The sequence below is a fragment of the Nannospalax galili genome, unplaced genomic scaffold (assembly GCF_000622305.1).
Source record: "Nannospalax galili isolate Female #2095 unplaced genomic scaffold, S.galili_v1.0 scaffold779, whole genome shotgun sequence".
NCBI lineage: Eukaryota > Metazoa > Chordata > Mammalia > Rodentia > Spalacidae > Nannospalax > Nannospalax galili.
In genome coordinates this window covers 1,594,495-1,613,301 of record NW_008345224.1, presented here as the reverse complement: position 1 = coordinate 1,613,301, position 18,807 = coordinate 1,594,495, and the positions used below count along the sequence as shown (strand labels likewise).

Sequence of the window (18,807 nt, the reverse complement as noted above, 5' to 3'; positions counted from 1 at the left end):
TCCCCCCCCCCCCCCCCCACCGCCGGGGAACTGCAGAAAGCCTCGGTACAGAAGCCATAAGGCAGCTGATGGCACTGAGGACTAGCTGAAGCCATTACCTTTTCGTCTCCCCCTGGCGATCTCTCCGCTTTCAGGGTCTCAATTTCCTTCTGCAGCCGAGCCATCTCCTCCTGGAAAGGTGAACCTTTAGAAAGCTCAGATAAACTACCAACGGGGTCAACTAACTGCCTTCTTTAAAAACAATTTTGTTATGTAGGTGAGTGTGGAGGTCAGAGGACAACTTGTGGAGCTGGTTCTCTCCTTCCATCAGGTAGGTCCCAGGGGCTGAACTCAGGTGTTCAGGCTGGGGGCTCACTCCTTTACTGGCTGAGCCATCCCGAGTTGCCTTTTTCTCTTCATTAGATAGCCATGCCCCAACAGCACAGGGGAGGGAAACCATGAGCCTCCAGGTTTAAGCTTGGCTGCCGACACCAAGCAACACTTACCCGGCAGTGTGCTTTAAACTCCTGCTCCTGACTTTTTAGATTTTCATTCATGGCTACCAGTGCTCTGAGGCTCTGCAGAATGCTGAGGAGAAAAGACCAAACAGTCGCATGGAGGCCATTAGGATTTTATAAAGCACAGCTAAAGCCAGAGTGAGGATACACGGCTCCGTTTTAATTTTCTTTGTTTCCCCGAGAGTGTGTAATGGGATCTCCACAAATGGTCAGGTCTTCATTTCTGATATTATTCATTTGGATCCTCAAGACTCTCAAGTGATGCCAGCACATGTGAAAGGATTCCAGAATTAAAATGTCAACCGTTGAAACATCAGTTGGCTTCAGTGGTACTGGATACATTAGTGACACTCACTGTTCAACTATACTCAGGGAACACACAGTATCAAAACCACTTGTGTGTGTGGTGTATGCATGTGTGTGTATGAAGATGCACATGCCTGGCATGCCAGTGCAGGTCAGGGGAGGACATCTGGTATCCTGCTCTTTTCCTCACTACCTTATTCCCTTGAGACAGGGCCACTCACTGAACCTGGAGCTAGACTGGTGGTCAGCAAGCCCCAGTGGTGCTCCTGCCTCTGCTCCCCATGACACTAGGCTTACAGGAGTGTGTGTGGCCATGCCTGGATTTTACAAGGGTGCTGGAAATTCGAACTCAGGTTCTCATGCTTATGGAGCAAGCACTCTTTCCTGATGAGTCATCTTTCCAGCCCCTAAACTCATTCTTACTGTCTTTTCTAAAAGGGAAACAGGCTGCCAAAGGTCATTTTAAAAAGCACCAATTTCAAAATAAGAATGTCAACCATCTATAAGCATTTTGCTCCTTCTCATATAAAATTTCTAATCAGAACCATGTGATCTGAGGGTACTTCCTGCTGAGTGCCCATCGATCCGGGTCTCTTCTTTCTGTGACTGCAACTTTAGGATTTCACAATTTTACTCAAATGAACACTTTTAGGAGAATATCCAAGCTAAACTCTAGAGCTGAAAAGGTTAAATGTTAAGTGCTTCCTCTCCTCTAATGATAACTGATTTTACTTGGCGGGGAGGAGGGTGTTGGGAGGGGATAAAAACTAAAGCAGCTCGGTCAGCTTGGTCTGAGCATCAAGGACTACTGCTCCCTCCTGAGGAGACATGGATGCAAGGTGTGCCAATGTAAAACTGATAAAGAGTGGAGTGGATAGCTTGGAACGGGGTGGAGAGAACATCCATGTTTATGTCTGCAGGTACACATGTATGCACATGCACATGGAGGCTAGAGGACAACCTCAAGTGTTGTTCCTCAGGTGCTATCCACCCTGTACTTCATTTGTGTGCGTGCTTGAGTTTATGTGAACCACATATGTGCAGGAGCCCTCAGAGGTCAGAAGACACTGGATCCCTGGACCTGGAATTACAGGTGATTGTGAGCCCCCTGATATGGGTGCTGGGAACCAAATCCAGACCTCTTCAAGAGAAGTGCTCTTAACTGAGGATCTATTTCTCGAGTCTATACCCTATATTAAATTTTTTTCAGTGTTTTATTGCATGTTTTGTGTGAGTATGCATGAATATGGTTTGTGTGTGATATGTGCATACATGCGCGCGCATGCATGTGCATATATAATATGTGTGGAGGTCAGAAGATAACTTGTGGGAATCAGTTCTTTCCATCAACCATAGGGGTTCCATGGATTGAACTCAGGCTGTCAGGCTTGGCAGCAAGCACTGTTATATACCCAGCCATCTTACCAGCTGCTCTACCTTGTTTTTTGAGACAGGGTCTCACTGGTTTGGGAGTTGTCATGTAGGCCAGGCTGGCTGCCAGCAAACCCACGGATCCTCTTGTCTGTGCCTCTGCAGCTCTAGGATTACAGGCGTCCACAACATGCCCAGCTCTTTCATGAAGACTGTGGTCCTCAGGCTTGAAAGACAAGTACTATACCCAGTGAGCTACCACCCCAGTTCCTTTTCACTGTTTTTGCATCAGAACAACACATTACTCTGATCACAAGGGAAGTTGAAATGGGGGTGACCTGGTGTCACACGGTGAAGCTCCTCACCCTGGGTCAGCTTTGGCTTCCATCTTCTCCAGGGCTGCCTGTTCTTTGTCTAGTTTCTCACTATGACTCTTGAGCTGCAAGAGAGAACCAGGCATCACTGTGGAGACTTAGAAGCAGATAGAAGGGGGTGCTCCATGTTCCTCCCTGTGGGCTCATTTTGGACAGATGGCTGAGCAAAGAGATGAAGTGGAGAGGGGGCCTGGTAGGTCACAATTGGACTCTCAGACTCTTCTAAACATTCTGCTGGTTAAGGAAGCCTTGGCAAGGGCTTCACATTACACAAGCACTTACTGACTGAGCCATCTCCCCAGTCCCAAGGAACTGAGACTCTGAACTATAATTACAGAGCCTGATGCTTTGAGGTATAGGGGCCATTCGCTCTGAGATTTGCAAGTTCTATGTGCCCTTCCCTGTCAGGCTGGCCTTCCTCAGGGGGCCCCCCTCCCAACCCTCATAGCCCATAGCTGCCTCTCAAAGCTCAGATCACAGCAGTGGGGATAACTTGATGAAATGGGTCAAGCACCACCATGAAACTATCTAGCCTTCGCATAGACAAGACTCTGAGGACAGAACCATGCCCCCTCCACAGTGGCCGAGGAAAGTCGGCATTTCACAAGCAGCACTGGTCAGACATGCTTCTTACCAGAGGTCACTGCAAAGGAGGGAGATCTGCTCACCTCTGTTAGCGTCTTCTTTTTTTCACTATACCTGGCTTGGAGGCTGGTGTGATTCTTCTGCAGCTGTAAATGACAGGTAAAGGACACTTGTTTGAACAGAATCATTTTCCCCAGTTCACAAATGAGAAGGTGGAAGCTCAGAAAGGCTGAAGCTAATTTAAACTGGAGGAATTTTAGTTTTTAAACTTTCAACTTTTTGTTTTTGGGATTTGAGAATTGACCCAGGGTTTCATGAATAATAATCATGGTGTCCACCACCTAACTGCACCCATAGCCCAGTGTGGGAATTTGAGAAGGTTTGCAAACAACAAATCATGAAAATCAGCTCCTATATTTAAGATGCACCAAGTAGGTATCAGGTCATGAACCAGGTGTTCTGCATAAATCCTGCCACTTAATCCTGTCACATTTCTATCACTTAATCTCAGCGCCTGGCACCTAGTCAGACGACCTAATTTCGATCCCCAGGACCCAATTGGTGAAAAGAGAGAACTGACTTCTCCAAGTTGTCCTCTGACCTTCACATGTGTACCATGCCACATGTTGGCCTTCCCCCACAACAAATAAATTGAAAAAATGATTTGTTTCTTCCAATTCCCTGCCATTGTCAACTTACCTACTGCAACGGCCTCCTAAAGGCTGGTTCTCGCTGACTCCTGTCTCACCCATGCACATTCGTTAGCTATCCATGATACGACAGCAAACAAAACAATCCGTAGCATGCCACTCCCCTACTTCAACCATTTGGTGGCTTCTACTGTCCTAACATGGACCTGCCAGGTAGTTGATCACTCTGCCCACCACGCATCTCACTCAAGACTCCCTAACCACCAAACAGAAACTGGTCAAGACTCCTCCTTCCTTGGTCTTTGATTACATTATTTTGTAACCACCTGGCTCCTCCACACTTCCATGCAGAACTCTCATTCAGTCAATGCCTTTCCAGACTCAGTCAGGCATAACTTCAGGCTCAGTCAGCTCTTCTATCAGCTACTCAGCTCCCCAGATTTCCTCAAGCCCTCATCAGCGCTATAACGAAATGGTGTGACAGATGTTTCATTTAGTGTAGGTCTCCATTAAACACCAGGGCCTTATGGGCAGAGATCATAACTTGTTCTGCATTCATCTCTGAAGCGTAGTTCAGAGCTTAGGACAAACACATGCGTGTACATGCATGCACACACACACATACATATACACTCACATGCACACATGTATATGTAGCATGTGCGGAGGTCAGAGGACAGCTTGTGGGAGTCAGTTCTTTCCATCAACCATAGGGGTTCCAGGGATTGAACTCAGGCTATTCAATCCTGAGTTCTGTGTGTGTGTGTACGCACATGGGTGATTGTAGAGTCCAGGAGAGGGCATCCCCCAAAGCTAGCGTTATAGGTGGTTGTCAGCAGAGAGAAGTGGGTGCTGGGAGCTGAGTTCCATCCTCTGCAAGAGCAGCAAGCGCTCTTAACTTCTGAACCATTTCTCCAGCCCTGCCCTATATCTTCTATAATAGAGGATAGAAAACCTTTCTTATAAAGGGCCTGACAGGTTTGTGGGTCATTTGATCTCTGTGGCAACTACTATACTCTGGTATGGTGGCTAGAGAGCAAAAGAAAATCAGTGAGTGTTCACCTTTTCCAACAGAACATTATTTATGGGGCTAGGGAGAGGGCTAGAGGGATAAAGTGCTTACCGTGCACGAGTGAAGCCTGGAGTTTAGACCCCCAGAACTCACACAAAAAGCTGAGTGAGTTTAGTGACCTGCCTATAATCTCAGCGCTCAGGAACTGGAGAAAAGGGATTCTTGGGGCAGCCTAGCTAGGTAGGCTAGCTGCATTGGTTCAGTAAACAAAATGGACAGGGATCGAGGAAGATACCTGCAATTGTTCCACATGTACACTTGCACACAACTGTGCTCACACACATGAACATGCTTACACACAGGTATACACACACAGGTATACACACACACACACACACACACACACACATTAAACTTTATTTACAAAAACAGGAGCAGCCAGGTTGGCTCAAGGTCTGTAGACACAAACCCTGCTCTGGAGCTTCTGACCAACCTTTAATGAAGGTCTTCTGTTCATTTTCCCACTTTCCCCCTTTGAAGAACAGTTGCACTTATTTAAATGGACCTATAAAAGCACTCACCTCCTCCAGGTGCTTGGTCTTCTGCAGAATCTGCTTGTTCAAGGAAATGACTTTCCGCCGGTGCAGCTGGGAGGTTCCTAACTTTTCTGGCCTTTCTTCAGCAGACAGCTCAGACTGCTGTGGGAAAAAGAGAGAGAGCTCAAAGTGTTTAATGAATGCACTTCCATTCAAGGAACCATCCCTGCTCAGTGTAAGCAAAGCAGTTCTGGGCAGCCAGTCACACCAAACCAGAGCATCTACAACATCCTTTCAGAGCCACACTCTCATCAGGGACAGCATAACACAATGACTGAGGTCCCAGTCAGCAGAATTAGCATTTGTGGCATAGACAAAAAGCACAGGTTCCAAAGCTGGGGTTACGCTGAAATCATCCCAGCAACAGGGGCCTCAGAATGCCTTGAGTGGACGTCTTAGCAGTCTCTTCATAAGCCCATGGAGAGTCATCACGAGTTACAAACTGGAGCTAGCAAATGGCTCAGAGAGCAAAGGCACTTGTGGACAACCTTTGAAAATGTACAGGTGAGGAGGTGATGGAGAAGACAGGCGGAACAGGATACACACAATCATCAGGATTGGAGGGTAAAGGGGAGGTTTCTGGATGGTTTCACAAGGTGAATGGAAAACATTTTCTAGAAGAGGTGATGACTATTACAAAGAAATGTTAAGAAGGAAGCAAGGGCTAGTGAGATGGTTCAGTGGGTAAAGATGCTTGTCACCAAGCCTGATGACCCACGTTCAATCCACAGGCCCCTCATGATGGAGGGAGAGAACCAACTCCTGCAACTTGTCCTCTGACTTACACCTCCCCACATACATCTCACTCTTGTAAAAGAATAAATGTAATTAAAAAGAGAAGGAAGCAGCATGGTGTAGAAAGCAAATAGAAACCTTTGCTTTAAGAACAGGGGATGGGTATGTGGGGGCTGGAGAGATGGCTCAGCAGTTAAGAGTACTGGCTGCTTTTGCAGAGGACCCAGGTTCAGCTTCTAGCACCCACATGGCAGTCTGTAATTCTAGTTCTGGGGATCTGATACATGTTTCTAGTCTCATGGTAGGTAGTGCATGACATGGGTGCACTTACATACACTCAGGTAAAACACTCATACACATAAACATAAATAAACGAGTGTGTGCGCACGTGCTGGATAGTTTTAATTGTCAACTTGACACATCTGGGTAGACAGAGCCTCAATTGGTGAATTACATCCATTGGAGTGGCCTGTGGCCATAGCTGTGGGGCATCATCTTGATTACTGAGTGATGTGGGTGGGCCCAACCCACTGTGGGAGGTGCCAACCATGGGCAGGTGGGCCTGTGTTGTATAAAGCAGGTGGAGCAGGAGCCAGGGGAGCAAGCCAGTAAGCAGTGTTCCTCCATAGTTTGTGCTTCAGCTCCTGCCTCCAGGTTCCTGCCCTGAGTTCCTACCTTGGGCTCCCTAATGAACTGTGACCTGGGAGATGTAAGCCAAATAAACCCTTTCCTCCCCAAGTTGGTCTTGGTCAGAATGTTTTGTCACAGGAATGGAGAAACAAACTAGGACAGAAATTGGTACCAGGATTGTGGGGTATTGTTGTGACACACCTGGCCTTGGTGTTTTGGGGAGGAATGCAGAAGCATTTGGAACTTTGGGCTGGCAAAGGTACTGAGTGCTCGAGTTTGTTGCTGTGGAGCTTGGAACAGTTATACTGAAAGAGTTGAAGATGGTGGAGGCCTGGCTTGTGAAACTTCAAAGGGAAGCAGAGACTGTGAGGGCTGTTTATGGAATATTTTGAATTGAGAATCTGTGGTTTCTACTTGGCTGGGGCTGAAGAATCAGCTGTGATTGAGACCAGAACCACTAAAGTGAAACCTTTGCTTTACTGGGACAACTGATGCTGGTTAGCTGGGCCTGAAAAATCAGCTGTAAGTAACACGAGACCAGCATCACTGTGGCAAAATCTTTACAAAAGATATGGTCAAGAGGGGGCCCGAGCCTCCATCTCAAGCTGGAAGCAGGACTTGGTAATGTGTAAGAGTCTCCTGCATGGTTCTGGTGTTGAAAGTGTGAAGGGGTCACAGAGAGCAGCTGAGGCTTGGCACCCTGAGAGGCCAGGAAAGGCCATTGGTGAAAGTGCAGCCCCAGTTTCAGTGGAGATGCCAGGTTTTGGAGATGCCAGGACAATGGGATGACCACCAAGGGCAGTAGTTGGTATGGAATGGAGCTGGCCTGGGTCTACAAGGCTAGCTGTGTGTGCTGTGGATGGCAGAGTTAGAAGTGGAGCTGCCAGAACCCTTTGGAGCCCTGAAGATCATAAGTGAATCCCAGCTGTCCAGCCTTGAGCTACTTTGCTGGACTTAAGTTTGCTTAGGTGTGCCCTATTCTTCCCTTTTGAAATAAGACAGTACTTGTTTTAGATTTTACAGGAGCCCACAGGTAAAAGAGACTTTTAAAAAAGACTGTATGGACTTTTAAGTGTTTGGGTTTTTTTAAGAATTGTGGGACTTCTAAGGCTGTACTGTCTTATATTGTGATATTAACATTATCTAGGGGACAAGAAATGGAATGTGGTTTAATAGTGATGTATTTGTGTGTCAAAATGACAAGGGGTCAATTGTGCTGGATAGCTTTAGTTTTCAACTTGACACACCTGGGTAGAGGGAGCCTCAATTGATGAATTGCCTCCATTGGACTGGCCTCTGGTCATGGCTGTGGAGCATCTTCTTGATTGAGTGATGTGGGAGGGCCCAGGGAGGGCCCAACCCACTGTGAGTGGTGCCACCCATGGGCAGGTCAGCCTATGTCATAGAAGAAAGCAAGTTGAGCAAGGGCCAGGGGAGCAAGTCAGTAAGCAGGGTTCCTCCATGGCCTGTGCTTCAGCTCCTGCCTCCAGATTCCTGTCCTGAGTTCCTACATTGGGCTCCATCAGTGATGAACTGTCTGACCCCAGAGATGTAAGCCAAATAAACCCTTTCCCCTTTCCTCCCCAAGTGGTATTGGTCAGTGTTTTGTCACAGCAATGGAGAAACAAACTAGAACTAGATAGGCAGATAGATAGGCAGATAGATAGATAGATAGATAGATAGATAGATACATAGATAGATAGATAGATAGGAACCCTGGGGAAGTCCAGGGAAAAGAAACAAAAAGGCCTACTTCACTGTAATAGCTATCCTTAAAGCATTTTTGGATTATTGTGGACAGCTTTATTAAACAGTCAAACGTCCCTTAAATTCTAAGCTAATCATTGATTTCCATCCTAAATACAACAGACCTACTTGAGTCACTTGACTTTCCCTATGTATCAGTGATCATGGCCTTGAAAGTGTAAAAGATGCAACACTGGGAAAAGAGATGGGAAATGAGGAGGAGGAAATATTGCAGTCATAAACACTATTTCACTTTAAGGCTTTCTCTGAATAATTTAGTAAAACATTGTTAACACATGACGTTTTTGTTTTGCTGTTTAGTAACTCTGGAAGTTGGAACCAATCGGCTAGGAATGGCTGCAGGGAACAGTCAGGAATATCATTTTGTATATTGTAGATTTTCAGGCCAGAAGAGAAACAGAAAGCCCTAGGGTTGGAGAGATGGCCCAGTGGTTGAGTGCTTGCTGCTCTTACAGAGGACCTGAATTTGGTTTCCATCATCCATAGCTCACCATCACCTATAACTCCAGTTGCAGAGTATCTGACACTCCTAGCCTGTGGGCACCTATACACATTAGCATACACACACACACACACACACACACACACACAAAAAAAAAAAAAATTATTTTGATATATCACAGTGAAAGATTTATCGTCCTCTTTTTTTTTTTTTTTTTTTTTTTTTTTTTAAAAAAAAAAAAAAAAAAAAAAAAAAAAAAACCCAAAAAAAAAAAAAACAACAAAAACACAACCCCCCCCCCAAAAAAAAACCAGAAATCCAAAGCAGCAGGTATAACAACCTGGAACTTCAGAAAATGTCCACTAACATGCCTTAGTGTAACAGTGTTATTTGACAAGGAGATGGGATCTGGAATCACCTGGAAGACAAGCCTCCAGACACACCTGAGAGGGAGTACACTGACTGGGTTAACTGAGGTGGGAAGACTCACACTAAGAGTAGGTGCACCATTTTCTTGGTTTGGGTCCTGGACTGTTTAAATTGGAGAAAGCCAGCTGAGCACAGGGTTCATCTCTCTGCTTCCTGTCTGTGGATGTGATGTAACCAGCTGCTTCAAGCTCCTGCCCCTTGACTCTCCTGCCATGGTAGACTCTACCCTTGAACTGTGAGGCAGAATAAACCTGTTATCCTTTGAGTTGCTTGTCAGGGTATTTTATCATAGTGATAGGGTAAGAAACTACGACACTCAGCTTGTTGGATTTCTGGAAATTGGAGTTAACTTTCAAAGACTAATTTTGTATACATCAAGATACAACCTATAGTCTTGGAAAGGAGAAATTATTTCTGAAAACTATTTGAAGGTAGAAGAAAAGGGGGAGGAGCAAAGATCATCCCTTCTGTACTTCCAAATCACTTTTCAAAAACAGGATTACAAGGAACTAACTGTACCTTCTCCATTTGGACTGGATCATCCTAACAATGTTATTAATTTGGCCACTTTTATAGCTTTTTTCTTATAGGTAATTTCAGCTTTGGATTTTAATATTAAACTTAAGATTCCTTGACACTGACCTCCAAAGTGTCACAGGCACAGCCTAAGAACATTTTATGAATTAGATAAGCCTTCTGTTTTGTTTGAAATTATCAGTTCCCCACTCATGGACCTATCCTTCATGGCATATCTATTTGATATGTAGGTTGTTCTTGAGTGTCCTGACTCCAGTGATCCAGGCACTCTTTCCCTTTCCATAACAACCTCTGGCTCCTTCCTGTCTGTAGGGGGCTGAGGACCCACCATTTCAATTTAGTTCCCTGGCTTTGGTGGAGGTAGCATATCTCAGGTTCTTACCAGGTTTTCCTGTTGATCAACCTGTGTGTAAGTATGCATGTAGTCCAGGCTGCCCTAGAACTGGCTTTGCAGTAGAGGGTGGCCTTGAATTTGGTATCCTCCTGCCTCCACCTCTTGAGTGCTGGGATTTATAGGCATGCACCACCATGCCAGGTACATGCAGTACCTAGGATCAAATCCAGGTTTCATGCATACTAGGCAAGCACTATCAACAGAAGCACATCCCCAATCCTATTTTCTGTTCGTGTGTTTTGAGACAGAGGCTCATTATGTAGATCAGGCTTTCCTGTAACTCACTATGTGGCCCAAGCTGGCTTCAAACTCAGCTTTCCTGCCTCCCATCAACTGCTTTTATAAACAGTCTTGAAAATAAAAACTGCATTCTCTACGATTTCTGTCCTCTCATTAGAAAATGTGGTCCATATACATTTGTATTAAACCCCTTCCTGAAATTCATTCGTAAGACCCTTTCTTGAATGAAAAACAGTGGCTATTTTGATAACTGGAAAAAGGATTTTCAAGCTATCTGAATCCCATGCCTTTTTCCTCTTCTGACTCCCCTCAACCCCACTGGCTGAATTTTGAGCTAGAGTCCCTCAAGACCCTTTCAGGGCTCTTTTCATATTAATGATAAGGATACTAAGGGACACCTGCCCTTTTCACTCATTTTGTTGTAACTATGCAGTGAAAATTTCAAGATGTTACACATGACATTGTTGCTCTAATGTTAATATCATTCACTGATTATTATCTGTAAGTGCTTTAATATACACAATTATATATAACACATACAAGCTATTTGGTTCTTGAAATTTTCAGAAATCTTTAAAGAGGGGCTGAAGCTAAACATGCTGAGAAAGCTACCTAATTTAAGGGTCTGGCTCCTCTGGAATCTACTCAGTGACTGGAACTCAAGAATGGACGCACTGTTTGAGATACCAAATGGAATGAGCCCACCAAGGGGTTAAGCATTTCATAAAACTGAGAAGGGAAAGGATCCCTTTCTGACCCACTCTCTCACTGGACATAGTAAAAGAATCCTGAAGTCTTTCCAACTTGTATCTTAACCTTTATTAGACTATGCTCCAAGAAACAAGGGATTTCAAAATACCCTCAGTACTCATTCTATGTAGCATTTCTCGTGTGTGTGTGTGTGTGTGTGTGGTGTATATACATGTTTGTGTGGGTAGGTGCACTTCTGTGAGCACATGTGTATGCAGGCCAGAGGTTGAGGTTCGGTGTCTTCCTCATTATTCATCTTATTGTTTTTGTGACAGGGTCTCTCACTGAACCTGGAACTCACTGATTCAGCTAGTTTGCCTGGCCAGTGAGCCCCAGAGTTCCTCCTGTCTGCAACTCCCAAGATTAGGATTAAAGATGTGCAGGAATGCATCCGGTTTTCTTACATGGGTACTGGGGATCGAACTTGGGTCTTCATGTTTTTGTGGCAAGCACTTTACCCACTGAACCATCATCTCCCACCGAACCATCTCTCTTGCTCCTGTAGTCTTTCAAATTTTCATTTACAAAGTATCAATTCATCGTAATACCAGGATATTAAGTACCATTTCCATACTGAAACATTTCTCTACTCCAACTGAAATGACAAATACGTATAGTCACAGGTCCACTGTATATATCATTTGTGAGTTCCCACATTTGCCTTGGAGTCTAGACATGGGGCTACAGGAAGCTGGCTTGTCTAGTTAGGAAGATTTTGGACACACAAAGTAGTTTAGTCCAGAGCTTTTGTGAGGACAGTTCTTAACCTAGCCAAAGGAAATCCCATTGCTTTGTTCCAACAGAACGTTCAATAAACTGTCTAAAATTTTTGTTTCTTTCCAATATCCTCCTTAAAACTAAAAGAATCCAACTGAAGGCAGAAACGGCTCATCTGACATTGGCTGACAGTTTCACTGTGAGAGCAAGCTGAAGAGGACCACGCTACACCCTGAATGACAGCACAGGGTTGGACAGATGAAGAAGACAAGAGGGGACTTTACACTTTTACTGATAGGAAAGAGTTTAAATCCTAGGGCATCTTAACTATCTGCAAAATGCAACACCTGTCAAATAATGCTCCCTGTCTACAAACATACCCTCTGTGTTTACACCGGAGTGAGGGCTAATGTGATCCCATTTTGTTCAACACTGCAGATTAAGAGCGTGCTGGTGGAACGGCAGCATGGATTAAGACAGACTCTGCTGTAGATCTGATATTTTCTAATATGACAGATATTCACAATGTCTGTTCTCAGGGGAGGTGGCTTGAAATGTCACTTGATGGAATTAGTCTAGTTCAAAATGGTAAATACCCAGGAGAAAGAAGAAATGATTATCTAAAACAATGTCCTTTCACAATTGAAGGAGACCTTAAAGGTTATGTACTAACTAACTTTCCCCTCACCCACTTTTTTTTTTTTGAGCTTGTGCATAGGCAAGCACTTGACCATGGAACTAGTCTTAACTTTCTTCCAGACACAGGAACTTCCCCTAAGCACTCCCTTCCTCCTACTACATTCTAGTCACTCTGAAAATGAGCGGAGCCCCGCACACCCTGCCGTCTCACACAGGGACTGAAGTTCTCCAAACAGATCAAAAGAACTTCAGATTCTGGCATCTTGAGTGACCCTCCAATTGCAAAAAAACCCCAAACAGACAACATGGAATAGCTCATTTTTTTTTTCCCTCTAAAACAACCCATGACCTAGGAAGAAAGCTAAAATTCTAGGAGGTCACAAGTGAATGTGGAAATCCTGGAAGAGACATGTTCCCACTACAGTTGCCATTCTTCCCTAAGAACATCTGTCAAAACCTTGCTTTCATTTTACAATTGAGTAGTAAATGCCAGACATAAACCTTGAGGTCGGTGCAAGAGACAAAAATATGCAATGAGGTGTAAAGACAGGACAGCCTTGTGTAGTTCTGCCATCTACATCTATTGGATACCAGCACTCCAACAAAAACAAGTCAGGAGTCCAGGGGCTGGTGCACAATCCCAGCACTCACGGGGTAGAAGCCGGAAGACTGAGAGTTCAACATTGTCCTCAGACACTATGATTTTGAGGTCAGCTTGGGCTTCACGAGATCCTGTCTCCAAATCCCAAACCAAACACACACCTGCCATTCAGGACTCTGTAAACTGTGCTAAGGTGTCCAAGTAGAAGAGATTCTCCCTAGAAGAACAGAGCTTCAACCCTCAGCTTCATGCATCAGCAGCCACTGTCATTCACCCTCTGGAGGGTCACCAGGCATGCTGGCCAGGTCAGTGACAGAACTGAAGAGGCACTCTCCTCCAGTGGAGGCACTGGAAGTTGTAATAGAAATTGTCATGTGAACTGGTCAGACTGCGTTGAATAAGTGAGGGTGAGTGCTCTGCCCTAAATTGGACATCTATATCACCCTCTCTGAAGCACACTGTGTGTGTGAAGAGAGAGTCAAGAGTCAGAAGATGGGGAGGGGTGCTGTGACACACACGGCCATCATACTCAGGAACTCACAGCAGCTGAGGCTGCCTGCACAAGACCAGCATAAGATCAAGCCAGTCAACATTCCAGTATGGACAGGGGAGGGGCTTATGAGGCCACACCCCTCCCTGAGGAGCTATGGGCATTTGATGGCTGCTGGAGGGGGAGTCATCACATTCTTCAGTGGTGTACCACCACCCATGCTCGTGTAAGCAGGCTTACTTAAGCTGTCACACACATACACACAAGACAAAAACAATGAAAATAGGAGGTGGACTTGTTGGGAAGAAGGGGTTCAGTAGGAGTGGCATGAGAGAGGACGATTGGGGTGAAAATGACCACGATAAAGTATTTACATGTATAAAAATGTCAAAGAATAAGAAAATGTATTTTATAAAAACATAACATAATATAAAACACCATTAAGTGAAGGGTCAAATCTGCCAATCTGTATAAAGCCAGTGTGGCTGTCTACATTTTCCAGAGTTGTATTTTTCCATTTGCATCCCTGGACTGCCCCAGGCTCTAATTACCTGCTGACGTCCCCAGTGCTCTAAGACAGAGGTGAGTTTCTGACAAAATGAGAGCTCAGTCCCCAGAATCAAAAGGTCAGAAGTGGTGGGCCAGAATTTAATTGTTGGATAGGAAAACTTCCAAATTCATTAGGAGAATAATGCTCTCCATAAATAGGTCTCCTTGGGATCAAAAACACATCTCACTATGGGAATGGGAAGAGGCTCACAGGACCCTGGCTGGGAGCCCATATTTTTCATATTTATTTATTTTTAAATCTTTTTTTTTTGAAAAATTCCACCACAAACTTTCTTTTTTAAAAAAAATATTTTATTTTTTATTTGCTTGAGACAAAAATCCAGTATAGAACTGGGGAAATGGGCAGCAGGCCCCAATCTCAACTGAAGAACTACATGGCAGCTGATTACTGCTGGGTGGGGAAAAGCTTTAAGGGAGTGACTCTGGATAGGCTGACTAGATTAGAGTGGGTGAACCTGCACTGAGGGATGCCAAGAGACAGCAACTTGACTTGATAGGTCTTAACATAAATGACAGATGCATGAAATCCAGTTGAGGGGGGTATAGGAAGATGCTGATGGGGAAGGAGGTATAAAGATAATTGAGATGTTATATATGATATACACAAAAATTCAATAAAAATACAAAAAACTTAGCCAATGAAAATTATGTTTATCAGATAAGACACTTATGAAAAATAAATTTTTAAAATTTATATAAGTATATTGCCTAAATGTGTGTAAGGGCAGCTGTGTCATGCAATGCCCTCAGAGGTCAGAAGAGGGTGTCAGATTCCCTGGAACTAGAGATACAGATGGCTATTAACTGCCATGTCAGTTCTGGGAATTGAACCCAGGTCCTCTTCAAGAGCAGCCAGTGCTCTTAATCACTAGGTTTGTCTCAAGCCCCATATTTATTTTTAAACCTTAACACACATGTGGAAGTGAGGATAACTTGCATGAGTCAGTTCTCTCCTTCCACCATGTAGGTCCCAGGGATTAAACTCAGGTCATCAGGCTTGGCAACAGCACCTTGACCCACCAAGCCCAAGATGCTGTGCTTTAAAAGGAACTGGATGAAAATGGGATAATGTGTTCTGTGGTAAACACACACACACACACACACACACACACACACACACACACACACACACACACAAAAAAAAAAGAAAAAATCTCTCTAGCGTAAAATCACACACACACACACACACACACACACACACACACACACATTAAAAAAAGAGAAAACTTCTCTAGCGTTTAAAAGCCTTAGTGTGATGCTGTATGAACCTTCATGCTGTACCACATCCACTCACTTTTGTGGTCCATTCTTAGCATGTTCAGCTTTGCCTCCAAAGTGTTTAAGGTAGGAGGTGGGATGGTGAGCACATGGTTGCCACAGGCCCAGGGGCAGCCCCTTCCCTGCTTCTCCCTATTGGCTGGCCAAACAGGCAGATCTTCAACGCATTCAAACCTGGAAACTACTAGAGCTCTATAGAACCAGAGAATGAATGACCCTCCTTAATATGCACATGCAGTGACCCAGCACCAACACTTGTCAGTGTGGCGCCTGGTTAAAGAATAAAATGTGATCCACATCCACATCGACAAGTAGTATCAAGTGCACTGGAGTGTATGAAGATACAGGGAGCCAGTAGATCATAAGCAAGAAGACAGCTTGTAAGAATTAAATGATCTTGGGTTGGTGAGATGACTTAGTGGGTAAAAGTGCTTACAAAAGTACTTGCTGCTAAGCCTGGCAATGGAGTTTGATCTCCAAGACCCACATGGTGGGAGGAGGGAACCAACTTCTTCAAGTTGTCTTCTGACTTCTACCAGTGCACCATGGAATGTACATGACCCACACATACACAAAAAATAAATGTTAAAAAGAATTACATAATTACATAATCTTTTAGAATTAAAAAATGTTGGCGGGGAGATGGCTTAGCACTCGCACTGTAAAGATGGGAGGCAGAGACAGGGGAATTTCCTAGAAGCTCATGGGCCAGACAACATGCAGTACCCAGCACAGTGCGAAACATGAGAGACCCTGCTTCAAACAAGGTGGAAGGTGAGGACCAGGTCGAGGTTGTTCTCTCATCTCCACACACCCATGTATATACATATACACACACACACACCATGCACACACAAAAGAAAGAAAAAGTTTGTGAATCAAATAACAGATTACAAAATACCTAGAGAGAAGGCATTTAAGGTAGATTGTTTGGCGAAGACATCGAACCTCTAGACCTATAAAGTATACTAGGGCCCCATGAGAGATTTATCACAGAGATGTCAGCCAAGCCTGACTAAATACTAAGGTGCGTATGGCTGTCAGTTTATAGCATGAGGTGCTGCCCCTTCCCATGCTCTAAGGACCTTGCAGATGCTCTGGCCTGGTTCTTTCAACTGACTTCTAAAGAGGTTTCTGGGTCAGAGTTGTTTTTGGAATCGAGCTACTTAGTTGTCTATAAATTATAGTAACAGTCTCTTCTGTGTTAAAATGAAAGCTGTGATATACTGGGAAAATTAGACATCAACACTGAAAAATCACAGTGAGGCCTTCTAGAACATTCTGGAAAGTGTGTTAGCTGGTTGGAAACAGGGAGATGAAGGTACCAGGCCCAGAGCCTCCGGATGTTATACCACAGAAGCATTGTCTCATCTCTCTTCCCTTCTGCCTCACACAGAGCACATTAAATTGAGTAATACATCCCACAGACAGCTTGGAAACACATAGATTTTTTATCATGCTATGCTGTCAGGAGAACCTGTGAATCTTATAAATGAAAGACAAGTCTGTACATATTTATTTATTTTTCTCCTCATTTTTATACTCAATACCTGTCCACTTTCCAAGCACTAGCTACAGACGTCCTGTTCAATTTATTCCTGGTCACAAAAATCTTTTTTATACTTCACTCTTCAAAAATTATCTGGTCCTTTCCCCTTCACTAAGCAGAAATGCATGCTGGTACAGTCTGGCTTGGGTTTTCCATAAATAGCACCAATGGGTTTTCTCCTGAGCACTCTTCAACCTCATCTCTACCTCTAAAGGCTTTATTTCCAAAACAATTGAAAGCAGCAGCAGCAACCAGAGGCAAAATGTCGGAGTCTATTTTCAGCTCAGTCTACGACACTAAGATAAAGGGGCCAAGTGAGTGGCCAGTGTGTGAAAGCCTAACACAGCCCAGGACCCTACCCCTCTGTTCACACCTGCCTTAGTGTACTCACAGCTGTTTGAGACTAGGTGGGGCCTCTGACTTGCTTCCAACAGAGAGTAGAGCAAGTGTGCAGGAACTGTGTGAGTCATGAATGACTCCAGTATGTTCTATGAGAATGATAAAGTCAGTCCTGCAAGCAGATACCCTCTCTTGCTGGCTTTTAATAAAGATTTCTTATACTTTATTTGTGTGTGCACGTGTTGAGTGTTTGTGCCATGGCACTCTTGTGAAAGTGAGGGGACACCTTGCAAAAGTCAGTTCTCTCCTACCACAAGGCTCCTGGGGACCAATTCAGCTCGTCAGGCTTGGCAGCAAGCACCTTTACCCAGCTGGCCCTCTTGATGGCTTAAAAAAATATTTTCTTAAAAAAAAAAAAAAAAAACTTTGTGTGTGGAGGGGACGGTAGTGGTGGTGAATGTGCGTGTGTGTCTGTGTGTGTAAGAGATGCTCATGCCTGTGTACATGTGTACACAGAAGGACATCGACTGTCCTCTATCACTGTCCACTCTATTCTATTGAGACAGCCTCATGCTGAACCTAGAGCTAGGCTGGTGGCCAGCAAGGCCCAGTGATTTTCCCGTTTGTCCCCTCTCCAGTGCTAGAGAAACAGGCATACATAGCCACATTCAGCTTCTTCCATGGGTGCTAAAGATCTGAACTCAGGAACTCATGCTTGTATGGCAAGTACTCTTACCCACTGAGCCAGTTCCCACCTTTAGTTGCTTTTATTTTATATAGGGTTTACTGTGTGTCAAGTTGGCCTTGAACTTGCTATGCAAGTTCTGATCATCCTGTCTCTACCTTCCAAGTGCAGGGATTATAAGCCTGTACCACCATTCCCTATTTATATGGTACTGGGAATCCATCCCAAAACCTTGTGCATGGTAGGGAGGCACTCAACCAGCTGAGCTGCAGCCCAGCCCCAGATGCCGGCTGTGATGAGTGGAAATGTTGGGAAGACTCAGGGAACAGGGAACTGAAGGTAGCCTCAAGCTAACAGCAGCAAAAACTGATGACCTCAATCATTACTCAAAAGGAACTGATATCTGCTAACATCCATTTGGAAGCAGACTATTCCCACAGAGCTTTGGAGGAGGCATAGCCCTGGTTAGTACCATAACTGCTGCCTTGAGAGACTGTGAAACAAGATCCTGCCAAGCTGTGACCACCTGTTAACCCACAGGAACTGAGCCTAATAATGTATGGCATTCCCAGTGACTACAATTGTGGTCATACTGATATACAATTGTAGGTAACTGTTCAAACA

The 18,807-nt window shown here is 44.5% G+C and overlaps 1 protein-coding gene across 6 annotated transcripts in view; it reads right to left on the bottom strand.

Annotated features, from left to right (window-relative positions):
• Ccdc93 (coiled-coil domain containing 93) overlaps positions 1-18,807 on the bottom strand; it is a 90,213-nt gene that overhangs the window by 31,976 nt on the left and 39,430 nt on the right. For all 6 annotated transcript variants that reach the window (XR_003850827.1, XR_003850828.1, XM_029567495.1 and 3 more), the window contains exons 12-16: positions 5,377-5,493; positions 3,217-3,279; positions 2,540-2,613; positions 486-567; positions 99-170 (exon numbers count right to left, since the gene is read on the bottom strand). Coding sequence is in view for 4 of the 6 variants with exons in the window: in XM_029567495.1 (XP_029423355.1) it covers positions 99-170; positions 486-567; positions 2,540-2,613; positions 3,217-3,279; positions 5,377-5,493 (408 nt within the window). In the remaining 2 variants the exon portion in view is untranslated. The remainder of the gene's footprint in view (positions 1-98; positions 171-485; positions 568-2,539; positions 2,614-3,216; positions 3,280-5,376; positions 5,494-18,807) is intronic.